The sequence below is a fragment of the Bufo gargarizans genome, chromosome 1, assembly GCF_014858855.1.
Source record: "Bufo gargarizans isolate SCDJY-AF-19 chromosome 1, ASM1485885v1, whole genome shotgun sequence".
Classification (NCBI taxonomy): domain Eukaryota; kingdom Metazoa; phylum Chordata; class Amphibia; order Anura; family Bufonidae; genus Bufo; species Bufo gargarizans.
In genome coordinates, this window is record NC_058080.1 from 510,277,805 (window position 1) to 510,300,954 (window position 23,150).

The 23,150-nt window shown below is 43.0% G+C and overlaps 2 protein-coding genes across 9 annotated transcripts in view; one reads left to right on the forward strand and one right to left on the reverse strand.

Moving 5' to 3' along the window:
* Positions 1-2,840, forward strand: part of RHBDD3 (rhomboid domain containing 3) — a 46,492-nt gene extending 43,652 nt beyond the window's left edge. For both annotated transcript variants that reach the window (XM_044288566.1, XM_044288577.1), the window contains one exon: positions 1,495-2,840. In XM_044288566.1, the coding sequence (XP_044144501.1) occupies positions 1,495-1,687 (193 nt within the window). In that variant the 3' untranslated portion in view covers positions 1,688-2,840. The remainder of the gene's footprint in view (positions 1-1,494) is intronic.
* Positions 2,841-15,349: 12,509 nt separating this feature from the next.
* Positions 15,350-23,150, reverse strand: part of EMID1 (EMI domain containing 1) — a 129,670-nt gene continuing 121,869 nt past the window's right edge. For 4 of the 7 annotated variants that reach the window (XM_044288625.1, XM_044288631.1, XM_044288607.1 and 1 more), the window contains one exon: positions 17,178-17,448. In XM_044288625.1, the coding sequence (XP_044144560.1) occupies positions 17,315-17,448 (134 nt within the window). In that variant the 3' untranslated portion in view covers positions 17,178-17,314. Of the gene's footprint in view, positions 17,449-23,150 lie in introns of all 7 variants that reach the window. The other 3 variants (XM_044288640.1, XM_044288599.1, XM_044288592.1) reach the window with 1 other exon arrangement.

Below are 23,150 nucleotides of genomic sequence, written 5' to 3' on the forward strand. Positions count from 1 at the left end.
TCACAATACATTAGTAAGTGCCTTGTATTAATGTTATATAGCATTTGCTATATGTCAGTTTTTTCCAATTTTTTTTATTTTGTTTTCTTTTTGTAATAGCTGAAAGAGCAACCAAAATACATTCTTAAATTGTGTCCCTTTTCAATTATGGTCATTTTGTTTAGGGAATATATAGTTTGTGGTGGATGGGGTCGGGAATAGAAGCTGCAGTGTGGACTAGTTTATTTTATCATTGTTATTTATTTTATCTATTTTCTTAATTTTACACTTTTACCCCCACCCCTCATAAGTTCATACAAGACCTTTTGGGTGCATTTTAACATTACATTATTTTATTGCTGATTACTTCTGTATCTGGGCCTGACATATTAGGCTAGGGCTACATGTGTCGCGCAACATTTTGTCGCACTAATGTCGCGCAACAATTTTTATAATGATAGTCTATGGTGCCGCACGGCAACATGCTTCGACTGCAACACGACAGTAGCAAAAAATCTATCCAAGATGGATTTTTCTGCGACTGTCGCGTCCCAGTCACAGTGCAACACCATAGACTATCATTATAAAAATTGTCGTGCAACACATGTTGCAGTGTAGTTGTGCCCTATGTGTCATGCGACTTATTGTCGTGCTACACATGTCTTCGTGTAGCCCTAGCCTTAGCCCTAGTTACATGAGTAATACATGCGCTTTACATGCACTACAGAGCTGATCAAGGTCTGCTAAGAGCCAGCAGCTCATTCATTTGTAGTAACTGGGACCCAGTTATAAAGTGATGTTGCATCATATACATTGATAGAGATGGCAGTGACAGTCATGTCGATGGGTGGTTTGGGAACAAATTAGGCAGTTTTATTTCTTGTTTTATTTGACTGCTATCCTAGAAACAGGTATAAGTCATAAATAGTTGAATAGAATATTTAATAACTTGACAGATGGGAGAATGAACAATATAGTTACGTGTGATTTAAAGGCTATGTACACCTTCGGGGACAATTTTTTTTAGGATTGCATTTTACTCGTTTTGGACTAAAAATCCTTTTTTCAATTGGACTTTTTTTTAAATATTGCGCTGTTCTGTCACAAAAGTTTAACTGTTTTTCTAGCTGTGTTAATGGTACTTTGTGCTGCCGTCTAATAACCCTCATCTCTAAATTACTAAAAGGTCATAAACATTTATTTTAGCCACATTCTTATCAGTAACATTAGAATTGAGCTTTAAGGAGTGTTAATAAGGTCAGAGATAAGGAGCCTGTCAGCTCCCTGCCTGACGGAGCAGAGAGAAAATACAGATCCTGCTACTAGATAAACTAAAAGCTGTGCAGGGAAAACAGCTCATCATTTTTAATAAAGACCAATTGAAAAAATGATTTTTAGCTCAAAATGAGTATAATGCAGTAATAGAAAAAAAATGCCACTAAAGGTGTACGTAGCCTTTAAAACTATACTTATTTCTTTTGTTTCCGTAACTGTATACTTGGCTTTCTTTTTTAGGCTACAGCAACTGGAGCGCATGGGATTTCCCACCGGACCTGCGGTTGTTGCATTAGCTGCCACAGGAAAAGTAGAGAGAGCTGTATCCCTTCTTGTGGAAGGAGAAATTGGTGGAGACATTGCAGTGGCTGATGTAAGACAGTCTTCTCGTGGACACCTAAACACAATTGATGCAGGACACTTAAACTCATGAACTTTTATGTGAATACTTTTAAATATTTGTAAAATAAATTAGGATACATACAGTGATTTACAGATGTTAAATAAATAGGAGTGTTACATCATTCTTATGAAGACAACCCCTGCCCATATAAAAGCAATACGTACGGCAAAAGCTTGGAACCCTTCCATGAGCCAGAGCTCTAGCAGACTTGAGACCACCATGGAGTACTACATTTACCCTGCTGTGACCCCTGAAGGGGCAATGTCTGACCTGCAGTAGCTTCCCATAGTGGCTCCGATTCTAGCTGACTCCTGGTGACTCCAGTCTAGAAGGCAGCTCTATTCTGTGATGAGACAACCCTTATAAATGGAGCTGCATTCTAACCTGTAAATTCAGATATAACTACCTCTGTTTTTTCAGTTGGGAAAAGGGAGACAAGTTACTGACAAGCAAAGGATCTGCTATGTTGAAATCCAACATACCCAATCCTCGATTCCTTTTTTTCTTCAACAGCAGTCAGAATGCCCCTGAATATTGGCGTAATTTGTACCAACATTTTAGACATATTTCAGAAGAAAGACAAAAATAATAATCCACTTCATATCACCTGCTGAGGGGCATGGCTTCATGGGAAAGGGACATAGATTTACAGGAAACAGGCTGGTCTTCAGCCATTTTGTAGCAAAATTGTGGCAGAAAATTCTGTTGCATAGTAAGTGAATCTATAGATGGTATAAGGTTAGATTAGACAGTCTAAAGGTGCAACAGATTTATCCTCCAGCATCAGCCACTGTGATAAGTAAGGGCTGTTTAAATACGGCCATACACATTAAGTAGCTGTTGGCCGAAGGATTGCCTGGCCCACAGCTATCTCTCCAGACTCCATAATACCATCATACACATACACGTTCAGCTTGGCTAAACAGTTATGTGTATTTAAAAGGGTTTTCCGAGACTTTAATACTGATGACCTATCCTCTGGATAGGTCATCAGTATGTGATTGGTGGGGGTCCGACACCTGGGTCCCCGGACAATCGGCTGTTTGAGAAGACACCGGCGCTCCTGTGAGCGCCATACATAGCGTCTGTGTTTGATAACGCAGCTCAGCCCCATTCACTTCTGCACCTAGGCCATGTGACCAATGAACCTGTTGTGATGTAAGGTGACCCGACAGTAAATGGAATTTTTTACACCGTTTTTTTTTTTTTTTACACAATAACAGCATTTTTTAAACGATTGACTTGGGTAGGGTATCATTTTTTGCAGGATGACGTGACTGTTAGATTGGTACTATTTTGGGGGGCATACACCTTTTTGATCGTTTGGTGTTGCACCTTTAGTGATGTAAGGTGACAAAAAAATAGTTTTTTAGCACAGTTTTTATTTTATTTTTTGACTGTGTTCATTTGAGGGGTTAGGTCATGTCCGGTCGATACGGACACGGCGATACCTAATATGTCTACTTTTCTTTTTTTTCCCTATTTTTTACATATTTTTTTTTTTACTTTCTTTGGGGAAAAGGACACTTTTTATTTTTCTTGAAACTTTACTTTTTTTTGTAAAACTTAATTTTTTAACTCTTTTTTACACTTTTTTTTTGTCCCACACTGGGACTTCAACTTTTGGGGGTCTGATCCCCTTTACAGTGCATCACAATATTTCTTTATTGTGATGCATTGGCTGTAAGTGTATTACACACTGTAATACACTTACAGCCTGTTTGCCTGTGAGATCCAGGGGACTGGATCTCAGTAGGCTGTCACAGAAGGCAGCCACGATGCCTAAGGAAGGCATTGGGCTGCCTTCCCTGCCATCGGGTCCCCGTCACAGCAGCGCAAGGACCCGATGGCTGCTTTCTTCCTCCACACATCGCCTGTGCCGCTGTCAATGCTGATTCACTGATGCCGGCGCATGCAGCAGGGGACCGGCTATCAGTGACTGCGGGACCCCTGCCGCTGAACGGGCCGGCGCAGCTCCTGGTCCTTAAGTCATGGACGTCTGCGCCGTACATGTACGGCGCAGGTCCTTAATGGGTTAAAATCACCTTGGTTGAATGGGAGGAGTGCTAATACCAGAGTGCAAAAAAAAGGAAAGGAACTATAAAATATCCAAAAACAAGAATGAACCTGGATCACACATCCTCTTGCTATAACTGCTTCTCAGTATAATTAACATCGCTTCTCAGCGCCATACATGACCTGTATTAGCCAATAGAAACTTGCAGGTCCTTTGTTCATTTCCTAACTGACATACCCACTATCACATGACGCCTATTGACCAATAGAATCTCACAGGTCCTTCAGTCTTTGTCTCAGTAACATACAAATAGTTTTACACCAGGTTTCGATAACAACATGGCTATTTTTCTTCACTGTTATGGGAGCATGGTGGATGTCACTGTTCTGATTCCTGCTATGGGTCACTGTGTATGTCATTGTTATGGAGGCACAGTGTATATCACTGTTATGGGGGCACTGTGGATGTCTTGTGTTTGGAGCACTGTAGATGTCACTGTTATGGGAGCACTGTGAATGTCACTGTTATGGGGGGCTCTGTGGATATCTTTAAACCACACACCCAAACAACAAACGAAATAGACCCGTGCAAAGCCGGGTAATTCTGCTAGGCAATATATAAATTAAAACTCCCACCTCCAAAACATACGTGGCTTGGATATGTGAATAGGAACTGTTGATTTCACCCAAATTGTATTTCGGTTCCCATTGGATCCTATTAAATTATCTTTTTATTGTTTAGAACGTTGTGTAGATTAATATAGGACTTTTTTAGAGGTGGAAAACCTAGATAAAAAATAAATAAAAAATTGTTAAAAAAATTAAGTAATAATACTAGAACTGGCCAACTCCAGTCAGGAAGTCCAGGGCACGGATGTGGGCAGGACACCGGTACAACAGCAGAAGAAAAGTTTGTTCCAGCCTCCGACTGACAAAACTATGGACTTTATTAATACTTCATAAGTAGAGTAAAAAAAAACACTTCAAACACGCAGGTTTTCGACGGATGTGTTTCGAGTGCAGTACGCACCCTAAGGCCCCTTTCACACGGGCGAGTATTCCGCGCGGGTGCAATGCGTGAGTTGAACGCATTGCACCCGCACTGAATCCTGACCCATTCATTTCTATGGGGCTGTGCACATGAGCAGTGATTTTCACTCATCAGTTGTGCGTTGCGTGAAAATCGCAGCAAGCTCTATATTCTGCGTTTTTCACGCAACGCAGGCCCCATAGAAGTGAATGGGGCCACGTGAAAATCGCAAGCATCCGCAAGCAAGTGCATGGTTGCTAGTTGACGATCGGGCTGGCGACCCGATCTGTATTATTTTCCTTTATAACATGGTTATAAGGGAAAATAATAGCATTCTGAATACAGAATGCAAAGTAAAATAGTGATGGAGGGGTTAAAAATAAATTAACTCACCGAGTCCACTTGATCGCGTAGTTGCGGATCTCTGTCTTCTTCTGTAATGTTGAGCTGCCGGCTAAGGACCTGTGGTGACGTCACATCACATGATCCAATCACGTGGTCCCTCACCATGGTGATGAACCATGTGATTGGACCATGTGATGAGCACAGTGACGCCATCAAAGGTCCTATTCCTGTGCACAGCATAGAAGAAGACAGAAGAGACGGTGGATTAAGGTGAGTTAAATAATTTTTTATTTTGTTTTCACCCCTCCAGCCCTATTTTACTAAGAATTCTGTATTAAGAATGCTATTATTTTCCCTTATAACCATGTTATAAGGGAAAATAATACAATCTACAGAACACCTAACCCAAACCCGAACGTCTGTGAAGAAGTTTGGCTTTGGGTACCAAACATGCCGATTTTTCTCACGCGCGTGCAAAACGCATTACAATGTTTTGCACCCGCGCGGAAAAGTCACGCATTTTCCCGCAACGCACCTGCATCTTATCTAGGCAAAAAATCTTATCCGGGCCTAAGGCCTCTTGCACACAAACTTTTTTTTTTTTTTCCGTTTCTGTTCAGTTTTTGCGGATTCCGTTTGCAGTCCGTATGCAGAACAATTCATTTCAATGGTTCCGCAAAAAAACTTAATGTTCTCCGTATGCATTCCGTTTCCGTTCCGCTGAAAGATAGAACTTGTCCTACTATTGCACGCAAATAACGATCCGTGGCTCAATTCAAGTCAATGAGTCCGCAAAAAAACTGAATGCATCCGTATGTCTTCCGTATCCTTTTTATTTTTGCGGAACCATCTATTGAAAATGTTATTCCCAGCCCAATTTTTTTATGTACTTACTGTTTAAACATTATTGTATGTTTCCGTTTGAGATCCGCAAAACAACGGATCACAAACGGAAACCAAACGGAAAAATGGAACGGCAAAACGGAAGCGGAAACACTACTGAAACCAAAAAAACGGATCTGTGAAAAACGGACCGCAAAATACAGAATTAGCCATACGGTCATGTGCAAGAGGCCTTAGTCATGGGGGGATGCGGGATTACATAAAGATCTCAACACACAAATGTCGGGCGATGTTCACACATATCAACAATGGAGTCATGGTCCTGCATCCAAGTTCAAACAAAAATTACAGAACATTGTGCAGGAAAGCATTGCATTGGGAGTTTTGACATCCAGGCAGGCAGATTATATTGTGCGTTTTCAGTTACCTTAATCTTATACCCGCTGCCAAAAATACATAAATTGAATTTGCTGAATTTTTTGTGTTGTGTAGTTTCTTTTTACATTTATTGAAACACAGTTACTTTGTACATAATGGAGACTTTTTTTTACAAGTCTGTGGAGCTTATTGGTGGGCAAAGGTGTGCCCATCATTAGAAAATATATTCATGTGTTATTGGGAGAGCCAGTATCTCTTCAGTGACGCCAATCCCTTTATGCATTTGTTGATCTGGTATGGTCGCTACATTAATGACCTGCTATTCATCTGGACGGGTCATGTAGCGCCCATACAAAAAAATGAAGTAGGTTTGACCGTTCCAGATTTTCAATGAACTATGAAATGATTACCGTAATTGATCTATTTCAGGGGATACAATGATACAGTAGAGGAATCTTGGATGTGTTCGACTGGGCCTACACAGCAATTGTTGGTCACACTTCGAGTGTCACAGCCAAGATCGCTGTGTAGCCCCAGTCTATCCCATTCAGTGGAGAACCCAAGATTCCTCTACTGCAGGATGCTTCACCAGGGTGACATTTACATTCATCTTTGCAAACACCGATCAGAGTATTGCCAGCAACTTGTCCGATAACTAAGATTTAGGCCTCTTTCACACTACCGTTTTTTTGCGTTCCGTATACGGAACCATTCATTTCGATGGTTCCGCAAAAAAACCTGAATGTACTCTGTATGCATTCCGTTTCCGTTTTTCCGTTCCATTGAAAGATAGAACATGTCCTATTATTGGCTGCAAATCACATTCCATGGCTCCATTCAAGTCAATGGGTCCGCAAAAAAAACGGAACACATACGGAAATGCATCCGTATGTTTTCCGTATCCGTTCCGTTTTTGCGGAACCATCTATTGAAAATGTTATGCCCAGCCCAATTTTTTCTATGTAATTTCTGTATACTGTATATGGAAACACACAACGGAAACAAAAAAACTGAACAACGGATCTGTGAAAAACGGACCGCAAAACACTGAAATAGCCATTCGGTAGTGTGAAAGAGTCCTTACACAGGTTGATGATCAGGAAAAATCCCAATCACTGTCCCTCGTAAAGACGATCATGCTCACGTTTTATGTGGCACTAAAAATTGCTTATTGGCAGCACTGTAAACAGGGGATGTGCTGCCAATACATAAAACCTGTATAGGGATATGTGATGGTATAACAAATTGTTTGTCCCCATACAAAAATAATCGCCGCATGTGAATGTAGGTAGCAAGCTTCGATCTGCCTGCGTCAAATTACCCTATGTTTTATTTTTTCCTTATAACCTAGGGCAGTGGCGTACACAGATCTCATAGGGTCGCATAGCAAAACTTAGTATGGGCCCCCCTACCCCACCTAGTTTCCTGTACGCATACGACAATCACTCCCAGGTAACACATGTAACACAAGTGCATGCCCCTGATCTCTGATAAATTTAGTTTACATACAAGAAATAAAAAAAATATAAAAAAAAGTCTCCCTGCATCTCAATCACTTTATTTGACTATTTCAGAAAAAATGGAACTGGTACGTCATAAATATGACACTCATTTTAAACACTATAGGGGAGATTTATCATCTCCTTTGCACCAGAGAAGTGGCTTAAAGTTGCTTCTGCGACTTTTTACCGACAGGGAATGTGGCGCGCTGCCCCAAAAGATTTATCTATATTTACACCGTTTTTTTGGCATAAATGAGCAGCTCTGAGCTGTCGTAGATTTCTGGTTAGGAGCATGGACTGCAGAAGGTGTGCCTCGTCATAAATTAGGCGCAACCTCCGGCAGCGCAGGGGATATCAAGACAGGCACAGAAAGAGCCAGTATTGATAAATCCCCCCTCCCCCCATATTTCTCAATGTATCATCTAACTATTCACACCAGACAAATGGCAAAAATATATTAATATAGCTCCTGTTCCCCTTCTATTATACAACTGTCTGCTTGCACCACCACAAGGGGGAGCTCAGTGCACAGGAATATAAACAGTAACTATTCACTGGAAGCTGAAATAATCTCTTTGCACTGAGCTCCCCCTAGTGGTGGCTGCATGAAAATGCAGAGCTTTTATGTCATGAAGAAAAGGAATTTAGTGTGGTTCCCCCCTCCCCTGGGCCCCGTAGCAGTTGCATGGTCTGCTCCCATTGGAAGTACGCCACTGCATAAGGGGAGACTTATCAAACTGGTGTAGAGGAAAACTGGCTTAGTTGCCCATAGCAACCAGTCTGATTCTACCTTTAATTTTCTAAAGGAGCTCTGAAAAATGAAAGGTGGAAACTGATTTGGTTGCCAGTTTTCCTTTACACCAGTTTGATAAATCTACCCCAGCGTGCTCATACAGGCACAGAGAGGTGTGCAGAGTGCATGTAGAATGTGTATAGTGTGTCTGGAGTTTATATACTGTATACGGTTGTAGCGTCTGTTTACATACATGTGTCTGGAATTTATTTAGTGTATACGGTTGTAGGGTGTGTATGTCAGTGTACAGAGTGTATTTGGAGTTTATATAGTGTATACGGTTGTAGGGTGTGTATGCAGGTGTACACAGTGTGCCTTGAGTTTATATAGTGTATACGGTTGTAGGGTGTGTATGTCAGTGTACAGAGTGTGTCTGGAGTTTATATAGTGTATACAGTTGTAGGGTGTGTATGCAGGTGTACACAGTGTGCCTGGAGTTTATATAGTGTATACGGTTGTAGGGTGTGTATGTCAGTGTACAGAGTGTGTCTGGAGTTTATATAGTGTATACGGTTGTAGGGTGTGTATGCAGGTGTACACAGTGTGCCTTGAGTTTATATAGTGTATACGGTTGTAGGGTGTGTATGTCAGTGTACAGAGTGTGTCTGGAGTTTATATAGTGTATACAGTTGTAGGGTGTGTATGCAGGTGTACACAGTGTGCCTGGAGTTTATATAGTGTATACAGTTGTAGGGTGTGTATGTCTGTGTACAGAGTGTATTTGGAGTTTATATAGTGTATACGGTTGTAGGGTGTGTATGCAGGTGTACACAGTGTGCCTGGAGTTTATATAGTGTATACGGTTGTAGGGTGTGTATGTCAGTGTACAGAGTGTGTCTGGAGTTTATATAGTGTATACAGTTGTAGGGTGTGTATGCAGGTGTACACAGTGTGCCTGGAGTTTATATAGTGTATACAGTTGTAGAGTGTGTATGTCAGTGTACAGAGTGTGTCTGGAGTTTATATAGTGTATACGGTTGTAGGGTGTGTATGTCAGTGTACAGAGCTTATCTGGATTTGATATAGTGTATACAGTTGTAGGGTGTGTATGTCAGTGTACAGAGTGTATCTGGAGTTTATACAGTGTATACAGTTGTAGGGTGTGTATGTCTGTGTACAGAGTGTATTTGGAGTTTATATAGTGTATACGGTTGTAGGGTGTGTATGCAGGTGTACACAGTGTGCCTGGAGTTTATATAGTGTATACGGTTGTAGAGTGTGTATGTCAGTGTACAGAGTGTGTCTGGAGTTTATATAGTGTATACAGTTGTAGGGTGTGTATGCAGGTGTACACAGTGTGCCTGGAGTTTATATAGTGTATACGGTTGTAGGGTGTGTATGTCAGTGTACAGAGTGTGTCTGGAGTTTATATAGTGTATACGGTTGTAGGGTGTGTATGTCAGTGTACAGAGTGTATCTGGAGTTTATACAGTGTATACAGTTGTAGGGTGTGTATGTCTGTGTACAGAGTGTATTTGGAGTTTATATAGTGTATACGGTTGTAGGGTGTGTATGCAGGTGTACACAGTGTGCCTGGAGTTTATATAGTGTATACAGTTGTAGAGTGTGTATGTCAGTGTACAGAGTGTGTCTGGAGTTTATATAGTGTATACAGTTGTAGGGTGTGTATGTCAGTGTACAGAGCTTATCTGGAGTTTATATAGTGTATACAGTTGTAAGGTGTGTATGTCAGTGTACAGAGTGTATCTGGAGTTTATATAGTGTATACGGTTGTAGGGTGTGTATGTCAGTGTACAGAGTGTATCTGGAGTTTATATAGTGTATACGGTTGTAAGGTGTGTATGTCAGTGTACAGAGCTTATCTGGAGTTTATATAGTGTATACGGTTGTAGGGTGTGTATGTCAGTGTACAGAGTGTGTCTGGAGTTTATATAGTGTATACAGTTGTAGTGTGTGTATGTCAGTGTACAGAGTGTGTCTGGAGTTTATATAGTGTATACAGTTGTAGTGTGTGTAAGCTGGTGTACAGAGTGTATCTAGAAAGTAAAGTTGTGTGTATTTATATAGAGGTGTCCATAATGTGTATAAAGGTGTTTCTGGAGTACATACATATGCGCAGGGTTTGTATAATGGTGTGCCTGGAGTGTATGCAGGTGTGCACACAGGTATGTGGCATACATTTGTAAGGTGTGCAGAGTATGTATATACACTCACCTAAAGAATTATTAGGAACACCATACTAATACGGTGTTGGACCCCCTTTTGCCTTCAGAACTGCCTTAATTCTACGTGGCATTGACTCAACAAGGTGCTGATAGCATGCTTTAGGAATGTTGGCCCATATTGATAGGATAGCATCTTGCAGTTGATGGAGATTTGAGGGATGCACATCCAGGGCACGAAGCTCCCGTTCCACCACATCCCAAAGATGCTCTATTGGGATGAGATCTGGTGACTGTGGGGGCCATTTTAGTACAGTGAACTCATTGTCATGTTCAAGAAACCAATTTGAAATGATTCGAGCTTTGTGACATGGTGCATTATCCTGCTGGAAGTAGCCATCAGAGGATGGGTACATGATGGTCATGAAGGGATGGACATGTTCAGAAACAATGCTCAGGTAGCCAGTGGCATTTAAACGATGGCCAATTGGCACTAAGGGGCCTAAAGTGTGCCCAGAAAACATCCCCCACACCATTACACCACCACCACCTGCCTGCACAGTGGTAACAAGGCATGATGGATACATGTTCTCATTCTGTTTACGCCAAATTCGGACTCTACCATTTGAATGTCTCAACAGAAATCGAGGCTCATCAGACCAGGCAACATTTTTCCAGTCTTCAACAGTCCAATTTTGGTGAGCTCGTGCAAATTGTAGCCTCTTTTTCCTATTTGTAGTGGAGATGAGTGGTACCCGGTGGGGTCTTCTGCTGTTGTAGCCCACCTTTCTTTCCCATTCTGTGATTCAGTTTGGAGTTCAGGAGATTGTCTTGACCAGGACCACAACCCTACATGCATAGAAGCAACTGCCATGTGATTGGTTGACTAGATAATCGCATTAATGAGAAATAGAACAGGTGTTCCTAAAAATTCTTTAGGTGAGTGTATGTGTCCAGTGTGAGTGCTTGGAGTATATGCAGATGTGTATACAGGTGTGCTGAGTATAGGTCTGCAGTGTGTGCAGGTGTGAAGTGTGTACCCCGTTTTAGGATACATGATTAACACTTTGGCCCCTTTCACACGAGCATGGCGGATTAGGTCCGGATGCGTTCAGTGAAACTCACACCATTTTGCAAGCAAGTTCAGTCAGTTTTGTCTGCAATTGCATTCAGTTGTTCCGTTTTTTTCCACGAGAGTCCAATGTGGTTTGATGCGTTTTTCACGTGCGTGATAAAAAACTGAAGGTTTACAAACAACATCTACTAGTAACCATCAGTGAAAAACGAATTGCATCCGCACTTGCTTGCGGATGCAATGCATTTTCCACTGAAGCCCCATTCACTTCTATGGGGCCAGAGCTGCGTGAAAAACACAGAATATAGAACTGATGCGTGAAAAAAAAACGCTCATGTACACATACCCATTGAAATGAATGGGTCGGGATTCAGTGTGGGTGCGATGTGTTCACGCCACGCATTGTACCCGCACAGAAAACGTGTGAAAGGGGCCTTTCTGGGAGGAAATGGGAACAAAACAGATATTTCCCATTGATTTCCTATTTAAAATTGCACTGTTGGGCATAAGTAACATGTTACTTTTATTCTAAAAGTCTGTACAGTTACTGCAATATCAAATTTGTGTAGTTTTTTTGTATTTTACTACTCTTGTAGCATTTTTTTATTTTTTTTGTGTGGCCAAATTCAAAGAGCCATAGCGTTTTTTGTTTTTCTATCAATGTAGCCATGAGGGATTGTGGGCTTGTTTTTGTAGTTGTCATTGGTACCATTTTGGTGTACATTACACTTAAAGGGGTTGTCTCATCTCGCTATTATTAACGTGAGACACAGTCCCGACCACCTCCCTGCCGGTGTAGCTCCTATTTTAGTAGATACCATTGCAGTGCATGAGAGCTATAGTGTAGCACAGCAAAATATTCAGTTTCCCTTAGTAATGGCAAGATGAGACAACCCCTTTAATGATTACATAGAAGTCTATACAAATGGAAGGGGAAAGAGGCAGAAGCAGTGAGACACACAGACCATGCTACTAATTAGTACATGTTCTACTTTCTGATTTTACTGCTGGAATCACAATAAACGGCTCTGAATTCATGTGTATTGCACTCAATTACTTCAATAGCAGAGCAGAATCCCCTGTTCTCTGTGTGCTGTGTATGGGAGACATCATAGCAGCTAGTCTACACCCAGTAATTTAGGAAAAAGTGCAGAGGAAAATCACTACTAAAACGGCAGGCTACAAGATATATATGGTGAGATATAGTGTTAGTTCTCATGCGCACACAGCAGTTTATCCTGAAAAGTCACCTGAAATGACAGTTACACTTTACATAACTGTCGTTTCAGGTGTGTGTAGGGCAGCAAACAGGATAGGGATAAAGTACTAAATGTGCAAAATGTAAGACAGTTTAGATCTCCTGGAGTATTCACCATGTGATTACAATATCTACAGATTACTTCAATTCCCACCAATCAGAAAAGAGCATAACTAATTTGACTATCCAAGATCATGTTCTTTCTGAATGTGATGTCATGATGCTGGCTTGAATTTGCACCAATCAGGGAGCAGTATATTTCAGGAGAGCCAAATAACATGGTCCATAAGGTATGAGTAATACTGACTGTGAGGTCATAAAGCCAATTTAGATTTTCCACCAATCAGAGAGCAGCACTGGGTATAGAACGCAACAACCACTTGCTCTGCCCATACTTGGTTATTGACTTGTGCTGTAGCCATTTGTTCCTTGTCAACATGTCAGATAGAGAACGTCTGGTTAGGAGTAGAGCCACAGCCAGGTGCAGCAGAACATCCAGAGCCGGCTTGAAGTTTCCAGTTGGCCATATACACCGCTTTCTGAGGAAAGGGAATTATGCCCGACGCTTCAGTGCTGATGCTCCAGTCTACCTGACCGCTGTGTTGGAGTATATGACCAAGGAGGTATTGTTCGTGGCTGGGTTGCGTGCCTGACTTTGGAAACATCACCGCATTATACCCTGTCACCTGCAGATGGCAATGCATGCTGGGAAGGAGCTGGATGAAGTGCTGGGAAATGTTCTCATACCGCAGAGGGGCAATGAGTTCAGTCAGTTTTGTCTGCGATTGCGTTCAGTTGTTCAGTTTTTTCCGCGTGGGTGCAATGCGTTTTGATGCGTTTTTCACACTCGTGATAAAAAACTGAAGGTTTACAAACAACATCTCTTAGCAACCATCAGTGAAAAACGCATCGCACCCGCGCTTGCTTGCGGATGTAATGCGTGAAAAACGCAGAATATAGAACATGCTGCGATTTTCACGCAACGCAGAAATGATGCGTGAAAAACAACACTCACGTACACAGCCCCATTGAAATGAATGGGTCAGGATTCAGTGTGGGTGCTATGCGTTCACGTCACGCATTGCACCCGCGCGGAAAACTTGCTCGTGTGAAAGGGGCCTAAGGCCTCTTTCAGATGGGCGTTGCGGGAAAAGGTGCGGGTGCGTTGTGGGAACATGCGCGATTTTTCCGCGCGAGTGCAAAACATTGTAATGCGTTTTGCACGCGCGTGAGAAAAATCTGCATGTTTGGTACCCAAACCCGAACTTCTTCACAGAAGTTCGGGCTTGGGATCGGTGTTCTGTAGATTGTATTATTTTCCCTTATAACATGGTTATATAGGAAAATAATAGCATTCTGAATACAGAATGCATTGTAAAATAGCGCTGGAGGGGTTAAAAAAAAATGAAAAATCATTTAACTCGCCTTAATCCACTTGATCGCGCAGCCGGCATCTCTTCTGTCTTTTTTCTTTGCTTTGTGCAGGAACAGGACCTGTGGTGATGTCACTCCGGTCATCACATGTTCCATCACATGATCCTTCACCATGGTAAAAGATCATGTGATGGATCATGTGATGACCGGAGTGACATCACCACAGGTCCTGTTCCTGCACAAAGCAAAGAAAGAAGACAGAAGAGATGCCGGCTGCGCGATCAAGTGGATTAAAGAGTTAAATAATTTTTTTTTTTTTATTTAACCCCTCCAGCGCTATGTTATAAGGGAAAATAATAATGATCGGGTCTCCATCCCGATCGTCTCCTAGCAACCGTGCGTGAAAATCGCACCGCATCCGCACTTGCTTGCGGATGCTTGCAATTTTCACGCAACCCTATTCATTTCTATGGGGCCTGCGTTACGTGAAAAACTGACAAAATAGAGCATGCTGCGATTTTTACGCAACGCATAGTGATGAGTGAAAATCACCGCTCATGTGAACAGCCCCATAGAAATGAATGGGTCGGGATTCAGTGCGGGTGCAATGCGTTCAACTCGCGCATCGCATCCGCGCGGAATACTCGCCCGTGTGAAAGGGGCCTTAAAGGAAGAACAAAGCATGCATGTGTATAATGTGATGGAAAAATGAATCAAGCCAGCAAAGGAGGCAATATGGAGAATCACATTACATTAGTAAGTGCCTTATATTAATTGTGTCTACAAAATACCATTTGCTGAAGTGAGACATCCCCTTTAAGTTCTATTTGTTCTTTACTGTACATTTCTAATTCTACAATAAAGCAATAAATGAGTAGGATAGAAGTTTGGGCTGCTTGAAGTCCACTATCTGAGATTCATAACTCCTGCAGAGAGAGAACTTTACCAACTAACATTCAATAAAAAAGTTTTATTTTGTTTATACAACTAGACTTTTTTCCTATTGTGGATTTCAAATAATACATGTGTACACAAGAAATGATATTACACCTCCTCTCATCAACACTATCACATCATCAGTTTTTCAGCCTCTGTTCCATGACCTGCCATTGTTTTCTTTAATGTAAAGCAGATTATTATATCCGAACTAACCTCAGGAATACTCGCTGCCTTCCTCATAATCTCTATTATTAGAGGGAGTGTGTCGCTGCATTTTCATGAATTTCTTATGTTCTTTGTGCCCTGCAAACATATGTTTTGGAAAAATGTATATGTGAACTATAGGGCATCAGGAAAAGAGAATGTTTCGCCCAAAAATGTATCTGCCAGTTATCTGCTGCATGTAAATACAGTGGTCTCCTCCACTGACAAGCAAGCGATTCTCAGGAAGGAACGCTTCTTTCCCAACAATCGTCTGCTCATTTAAGCAGTGTTAAAGGGGCTTTTAGAAAGCATTAAAAAAATGACTTTACGGCAGCCATACGGTCATAAACACAATGGTCTGAGCTCACCCTATTGACTTATATGGGAGAGTTTTCTAGGCATGCCCTGTGAAATGTGAAGAGGTCATTTTACACGCAAGGAGTAGATAAGCTTTGACAATCACGTATCATTTATGGTGGATCCTGTCTTATCTATATGCAGAGGTGATATCATTACAGGCAGGATTAGACAGATAAGCGGATAACTGCAGTAATTTAAAATATGATTAAAGTAAAAACCTGATTTAAACAATAGGCAATTTGCTGATGACACATTCTCTTTAAATTTGTGAAAATGCAGTGACTGAGCCCCTTTAAAAAGCACCTATCGGCCGGATAACCCCTATTAAACCAAGCATACTGCCTGGTACGGTTGATTCTTCTGATTAAAATGATACCTGTCTTGTGTGAATCAGTTGTGGCATTCCTGACTTTTATTCTTTATGCAAATGATGGCTTTAACGTACTGAGGGGTGTGGCCAGCTCTGGAAAACTGAGGAGCTGTAGTGCACTGAGAGGCTATGCCCCGCCCCTCAAGTGCACTGAAGCCCTGATTTGCATAAAAAATAAGTATTCTTTCTCAGGAATGCCACAACCATGTTGACTGGACAGGTATCATGTTAACCAGCAGGATCAACCCTTATCAAGGAGTATGCCCGCTTTAATAAAGTTGATACTGCGGACAGGTGCTCTTTAACAGTTCTTTCTCATTCCACTTCATGTCCGCCGGGTAACACTTCTTGGTTGTGATTTTGTATAACAGATGTATTGCTATTTCAATAGATGAAGCATCTACGTAACAGAAAGAAAATTGAGCCATTGTGACACGTCTTTTGAAATAGCTGGCCTATGACTTTACAAGCTGGTGCCTCTGTAGAAAATACTAGCAAAAGCTACCATTTTATTGTAGGCAATAATTTAAGTTCCATGCCCATGCTCTTCAATAATTCCCCTACATATTCACACAATACAAAAAAGCGATTGTTCTGTTGTAACACAATACATGACATGGTAATGCGTTCAAGGTTTCCAACTGGGAAAGGGTGCGCCATCAATGAGGCCAGGTGAGGCGATCTCCTCAGGCAGCACCAGGAAGGGGCAAGAGGGGGCAGTAGAAGGGTCATGGGCACTGAGCGCTTTCATTGTGGCAAAGGGGTTAGGTTAAGAAATCGGCATGGGGGGCGCCGTTTTAGTTTTTGCCTCAGCCAGCAGAAACGCTAGGTGCATGCTGGAGCACGTATATGGTAAAACCAAAAACATGGATGCTTCATGTGTATTCGCGCAGTAATATCCTTAAATCTGGACCATGAACATGTATCCAGAAAACCACAAACCCTTGGACTTGCCCTTTTCTCTTTAAGAGTATGAAAACAAGGTACAAATACGAGCCACACTGGATATAAACTCCTAGTAAGGTTGCCAATGGCATAGTGAAATAATCAATAGTTCTCATCTTCTTCCTCATCATTTTGTGATGGTAGATTTCTGTGAAACAATGGACCATTACGCCTTCCCCGGTAGAATCCACTGGCTCCGGTTGGCGAGGGTTCTGTTCCAGACCCTGGGTCTGTTTCTAAATAGAGGAAAATAGAAGATAATTATGAATTAAACTCAAAATGGGAATCATTAAAAAACATATTATTCTCTGTCTGTGCGTCTCTGACTATATAAAGTATCCGAGTGTGATTATTTCGGATTAAAGGGGCTGGGCAGTGAGTACACATTGATGACCTATCCTCAGGATAGGGCATCAATATTTGATCGGTGGGGGTCCGACTCCTGACACCCCCGCTGATCAGTTGTTTGAAGAAGAGGCGGCGCTCGTACAAGCACTTCTTTCACTTCAAGACTACACTGCGCGTTGTCTCACTTGCAGTGGCTGCTCAGCGTAATTACAAGTGCTTGTCCCATTCATGTGGATGGAACAAGCATTTGTAATTACACTGTGCCTCCAAGACTTCCGAAACGATGCGCTGCGTAATCTTGAAGAGGACGTAGAGCGCGCATGAGCGCCGCCTCCTCTTCAAACAGCTGATGAGCGGGGGTGCCGGTAGTCAGACCCCCACCGATCAGATATTGATGACCTATCCTGAGGATGTTATGTACTGGCTGCACAACCTCTTTAAGCCCAATTTCACACGGCAGGATTTAGGTCAGTATCTTTCCTCTTCAGGAGTGGAACCTAAAGAGAAAAGGTGGAATGGAAAATGTTTCCATATTGCCATATTCCATTACTGACCAGAATACTGCTGTGTAAAAATGGCCTAATGTGGACTCCTCAGAAGAAAGCACTTTCTGGATCAATATAGCTAAAGACTACTGTGTATAATAATTTATTGAACATCTATTTCCAACTAACCAAGGAAAGGTGGAGCTGTAAAAATGTAACCTACCATCACCAGACGATGTCCGTACCCACCGTAATTTTCAGCAGTAGGGTGAATAATAATGTTATTTTATTTGCTAAATATAATATTGTACAAAAAATCCTAATTATATTATAGAAATTTGTATATAAGGCTGAGTGTGTAGCGTCTGTAATTGCAAAGATGGTGAATATTTGAGTATATTTAATCAGTGGCGTCTACTTTCTTCAAAAGGTATTGCACCTGGACCTCCCAGGGTCTGTGCTGTGCACAATGTAGAGACTCAAAGGTTGCTACACGTGCCTTGGGATATCTGGTGGCACCTTTCTTTCAAAGGAAGTAGAATCCTGTGATTAAACATATTAAAGAGTTCTCTATACAAGGGCTAATTACATTTTCTCCAAACAAGGTAGACATTAGAGAGGGTCTGCCAGCAGGTCCTACACAGACAGTAGAGGGCTCCTCTGCAAGTACATTATATGGATCCACTGCTGCCTGAAAACTCAACATAGAAAACCACCCCCCTAAATCCTATAGTAACTCCGACCTAAGAAATTAATTAGCTAAGTCCCTTACAGACCATGTAATTTACGCTATAGAGACTCATTCACGCCTCAGTGTTTCACGGACGTGTGCTGTACATGTTCTCCACGGACAGCACACGTCCCTATTCTTTTTAATGTGCGTATTCAGACATAAGTGTTTTAGCAATGCCCGTGGGTCCGTGTGTTCAGCACGGATGCATGCTCTATTTTGTCTGTGTTCACGAATTCATCAAGCCCATTATAGTCTATGGGTCAGTGAAAACCACGGATGCGACATAGATGCCATCTGTCTTGCATCCGTGTTTTACCCTCAGTTCACACCTGAGCGTTTTACAGTGCGTTCAAACGCGCTGTAAAACGCTCAACACATGAAAACCAATGCTTCCCTATGGGAATGGTTCTCACCTGGGCGTTTTACAGCTCGTACGATCGCGCTGTAAAACGCCCGACGCATAATCAAGTACTTGAGCTTTTTTTGGGGCGTTTGTCGCGCGTTCCCGCACATAGATATTCGGGAACGCGCGACAATGTGTGCACGCCTGTCTCTGTATGCGCGATTGTATACGCCCGTACAATCGCGCATACAGAGCGCTCGTTTCAGAACGCTCAGGTCTGAACCCCCTGTTAGGGATCATTAGGAAGAGCTGCTTTGAAGATTATTTTTCAGCTGTGCAGTGTCAGTGAAAAACAGATGGCACACGGACAGCAAAAAACTGACCCACGGACCAAACACAGATCCTTCACGGATCTATCACTGACCACCTTCTCACGGATTTGAGCATGGACACGGACATGTGAATGAGGCTTAAATCTGCTAAATGCTTTTAAGGGCACAGTGACGCCCTTTACCTACTGGGCCCTTAGCACACAAAGTATGTCTGCCCATGTTTCTTGCTATATCAGCTTTAGGCTTCATGCGCATAGCAGAGCAATATGCACAAGGCTTGCATGGCAGCACATAGTGTCTCTGCTCTCCATGTGCCATTGTATGATGTATTTGAATGAAAGAAGAATTGCTTATACCTCCTCATTCCATTCTGTATGCATTTGACAGAAAAATATTTGTATGCCTCCATATGAAAACAGGGGCATACAAAAATACATATGGTTCTCTTCTGCACACTTACATTGCGTGCAATAGTCAGTGTTCCGCATTCCAGTGTTTTGATTTACTATCATATCTGGGTAGGGAACCTACTCCCCGCTAACTGATTCAATCCAGAGTAACATGATTTCATTTATTCATTTAATTGCATGAACTCTTTTATGCAGGGAACTATGTTAAAGGGAGTCTGTCACCTCCGTATGGCCATATACAGTGCTTACATGGCTCTGTAGCACACCTATACAGGATTGTAACGGTACCTTTGTTCTTTTCTTTAGACTTGCACCAGCAGGAAAAACAAAGTTTAATTCATATGCAAATGAGCAAGTGCCCAGGGGAGGCGTTCAGTCTGTAGGTGCCCAGGCTGCTCTGCCTTCTTTTCACTTTACTCCTCCCCAGTCTCTTCCTTTGCCCCTGGGCACTTGCGAGTGCTCATTTGCATATGAATTAAACTTCATTTTTCCTGCTGGTGCAAGTCTAAAGAAAAGAACAAAGGTACAGTTACAATCCTGTATAGGTGCGTGTGCTACAGAGCCATGTAAGCACTGTATATGGCCATACGGAGGTGACAGACTCCCTTTAAAGCAAAAAAAAAAGTAATTCCTATACAATTCATTTGTCTTGTTTTGAGCAAACTGTTCTCATATGGGAATGTGGCTACTTCTTATTACACATGCATAGATGAAGCATCTGCTCATGATCAAGCTTAACAAAAAAAAATAGGAATTAATCTTCCCAGGGAATTCCTGATTTTGGTTGGTCATTTGCACAGTAGTGTTAAAAAAAATAGCAGCGATTTAAAAAAAGTAAATACATTTCAAAATCATTATAACTTTTATTTCCGTAAGTGCAAATGCACTTGAAATACTCTATATTCAATTCAAAACTCAAACAATAACAGCATGTATCCAGTTTGTATTAATCCTTTACAGAAAGTAAAGAAAAAGGAATATTAGGCTGTCCGAAAAAAACAAGATTTTTGTATAACATACCAGTAAAATCTCTTTCTCGCTCTTCCTTGGGGGACACAGGAGACCTTGGGTATAGTTTAGCTCCCTAGGAGGCGTGACACTAAGTGAAAACTGTTAAGCCCCTCCTCCAGCAGCTATACCCTCAGCCTGGAGAGAGAGACTGCCAGTTGCGTGTCCAAGTAGTGAGAAAAGGCAATAACCAACAATGTGGAACCAACCAGCCAACTACCCAACGGGGTAAACCAAGTCTGTTAACCGTGTAGAAAAAGCAAATGAATAGGTGGGTGCTGTGTCCCCCAAGGGCGAGCGAGAAAGAGATTTTACTGGTAAGTTATACAAAAATCTTGTTTTCTCGTCCATTTTTATTGGGGGACACAGGAGACCTTGGGACGTCCGAGAGCAGTCCAAGAGGGGAGGGACTACAGCTCCAAGGCGAAGCACCTGTAGGCATCAAGGAACCGCCGCCCAGTGGTGTATCTTGGTTTTGTGCTGCCCTAGGCGAGACTAAACTCGGGCACCCCCTAATATAAATTTGACCCACCCCTTCCTGTCAAGGCCAAACCCCTTTCTCTCTAAACCCCACCCCTTCCTGTCAAGGTCAAACCCCTTTCTCTCTAAACCCCACCCCTTCCTATGTGCCATCCACAGATCCCCCTCCCCTAAACAGTGCTATCCACGGATCCCCCTCCCCTAAACAGTGCCATCCACAGATCCCCCTCCCCTAAACAGTGCCATCCACGGATCCCCCTTCCCTACACAGTGCCATCCACGGATCCCCCTCTCCTAAACAGTGCCATCCACAGATCCCCCTCCCCTAAACAGTGCCATCCACAGATCCCCCTCCCCTAAACAGTGCCATCCACAGATCCCCCTCCCCTAAACAGTGCCATCCACAGATCCCCCTCCCCTAAACAGTGCCATCCACAGATCCCCCTCCCTAAATAGTGCCATCCACAGATCCCCCTCCCCTAAACAGTGCCATCCACAGATGCCCCTCCCCTAAACAGTGCCATCCACAGACCCCCCTCCTCTAAACAGTGACATCCACAGATCTCCCCCCTAAACAGTGACATCCACAGATCCCCCTTCCCTAAATAGTGCCATCCACAGACCCCCCTCCCCTAAACAGTGCCATCCACAGATCCCCCCTAAACAGTGACATCCACAGATCCCCCTTCCCTAAATAGTGCCATCCACAGATCCCCCTTCCCTAAATAGTGCCATCCACAGATCCCCCTCCCCTAAACAGTGCCATCCACAGATCCCCCTCCATAACAGTGCCATCCACAGATCCCCCTTCCCTAAATAGTGCCATCCACAGATCCCCCTCCCCTAAATAGTGCCATCCACAGATCCCCCTCCCCTAAACAGTGCCATCCACAGATCCCCCTCCATAACAGTGCCATCCACAGATCCCCCTTCCCTAAATAGTACCATCCACAGATCCCCCTCCCCTAAATAGTGCCATCCACAGATCCCCCTCCCCTAAACAGTGACATCCACAGATCCCCCTCCATAACAGCGCCATTCACAGATCCCCCTTCCCTAAATAGTGCCATCCACAGATCCCCCTACCCTAAACAGTGCCATCCACAGATCCCCCTCCCCGACGTTCACAGAAGTACATTTATAAACTAATCAGTAACTTTAACTTTAATCATTGCTAATCTCTTTACTGGATACCTTACTCTGTCTTAGCTCCGGTAACAGCAGGCAGTGCGGGCGGGCGGCGCTCACTCACTGAAGTCACGCGCCTGCTCCTGCCACTAGGCGGCGCAGGCCCAAGATGTCACTGGGCCCAAGATGCACCGACCGCTCTGGTGGAATGAGCGGCGACACCAAAAGGCGGAACCTTGCCCCTGGTGCGGTAACCTCAGCAATAGCCAATTGATGAAGCGGGCGAAAGCCACCTTGGAGGCCTGCAACCTTATGCGCGGACCTTCCGTTACCACAAAAAGAGTCAGAGCGCCGAAAGGAGCCGGGGATCTCCAAGTAAATATTCAAGGCCCGAACAACGTCCAAGCAGCGCAGTGTCCGTTCCCAGGGGTGGGAAGGGGAGGGGCGGACGATGGCCTCGTCGAGAAGAAAGGCAGATACCACCGTCAGAAGGAAGGAAGGGACGGGATGGAGAACAGCCTTGTCGTGGGGAAGGACAGAATGGCTCGGAACAAGAAAAAAGGCCACTACTTCAGACACCCGTCTGAGAGACATGATGGCCACAAGGAACAGGACCTACAGGACAGAAGGCATAGAGAGATCTTCTGTAACGGCTCGAAGGGGGAAGCTTG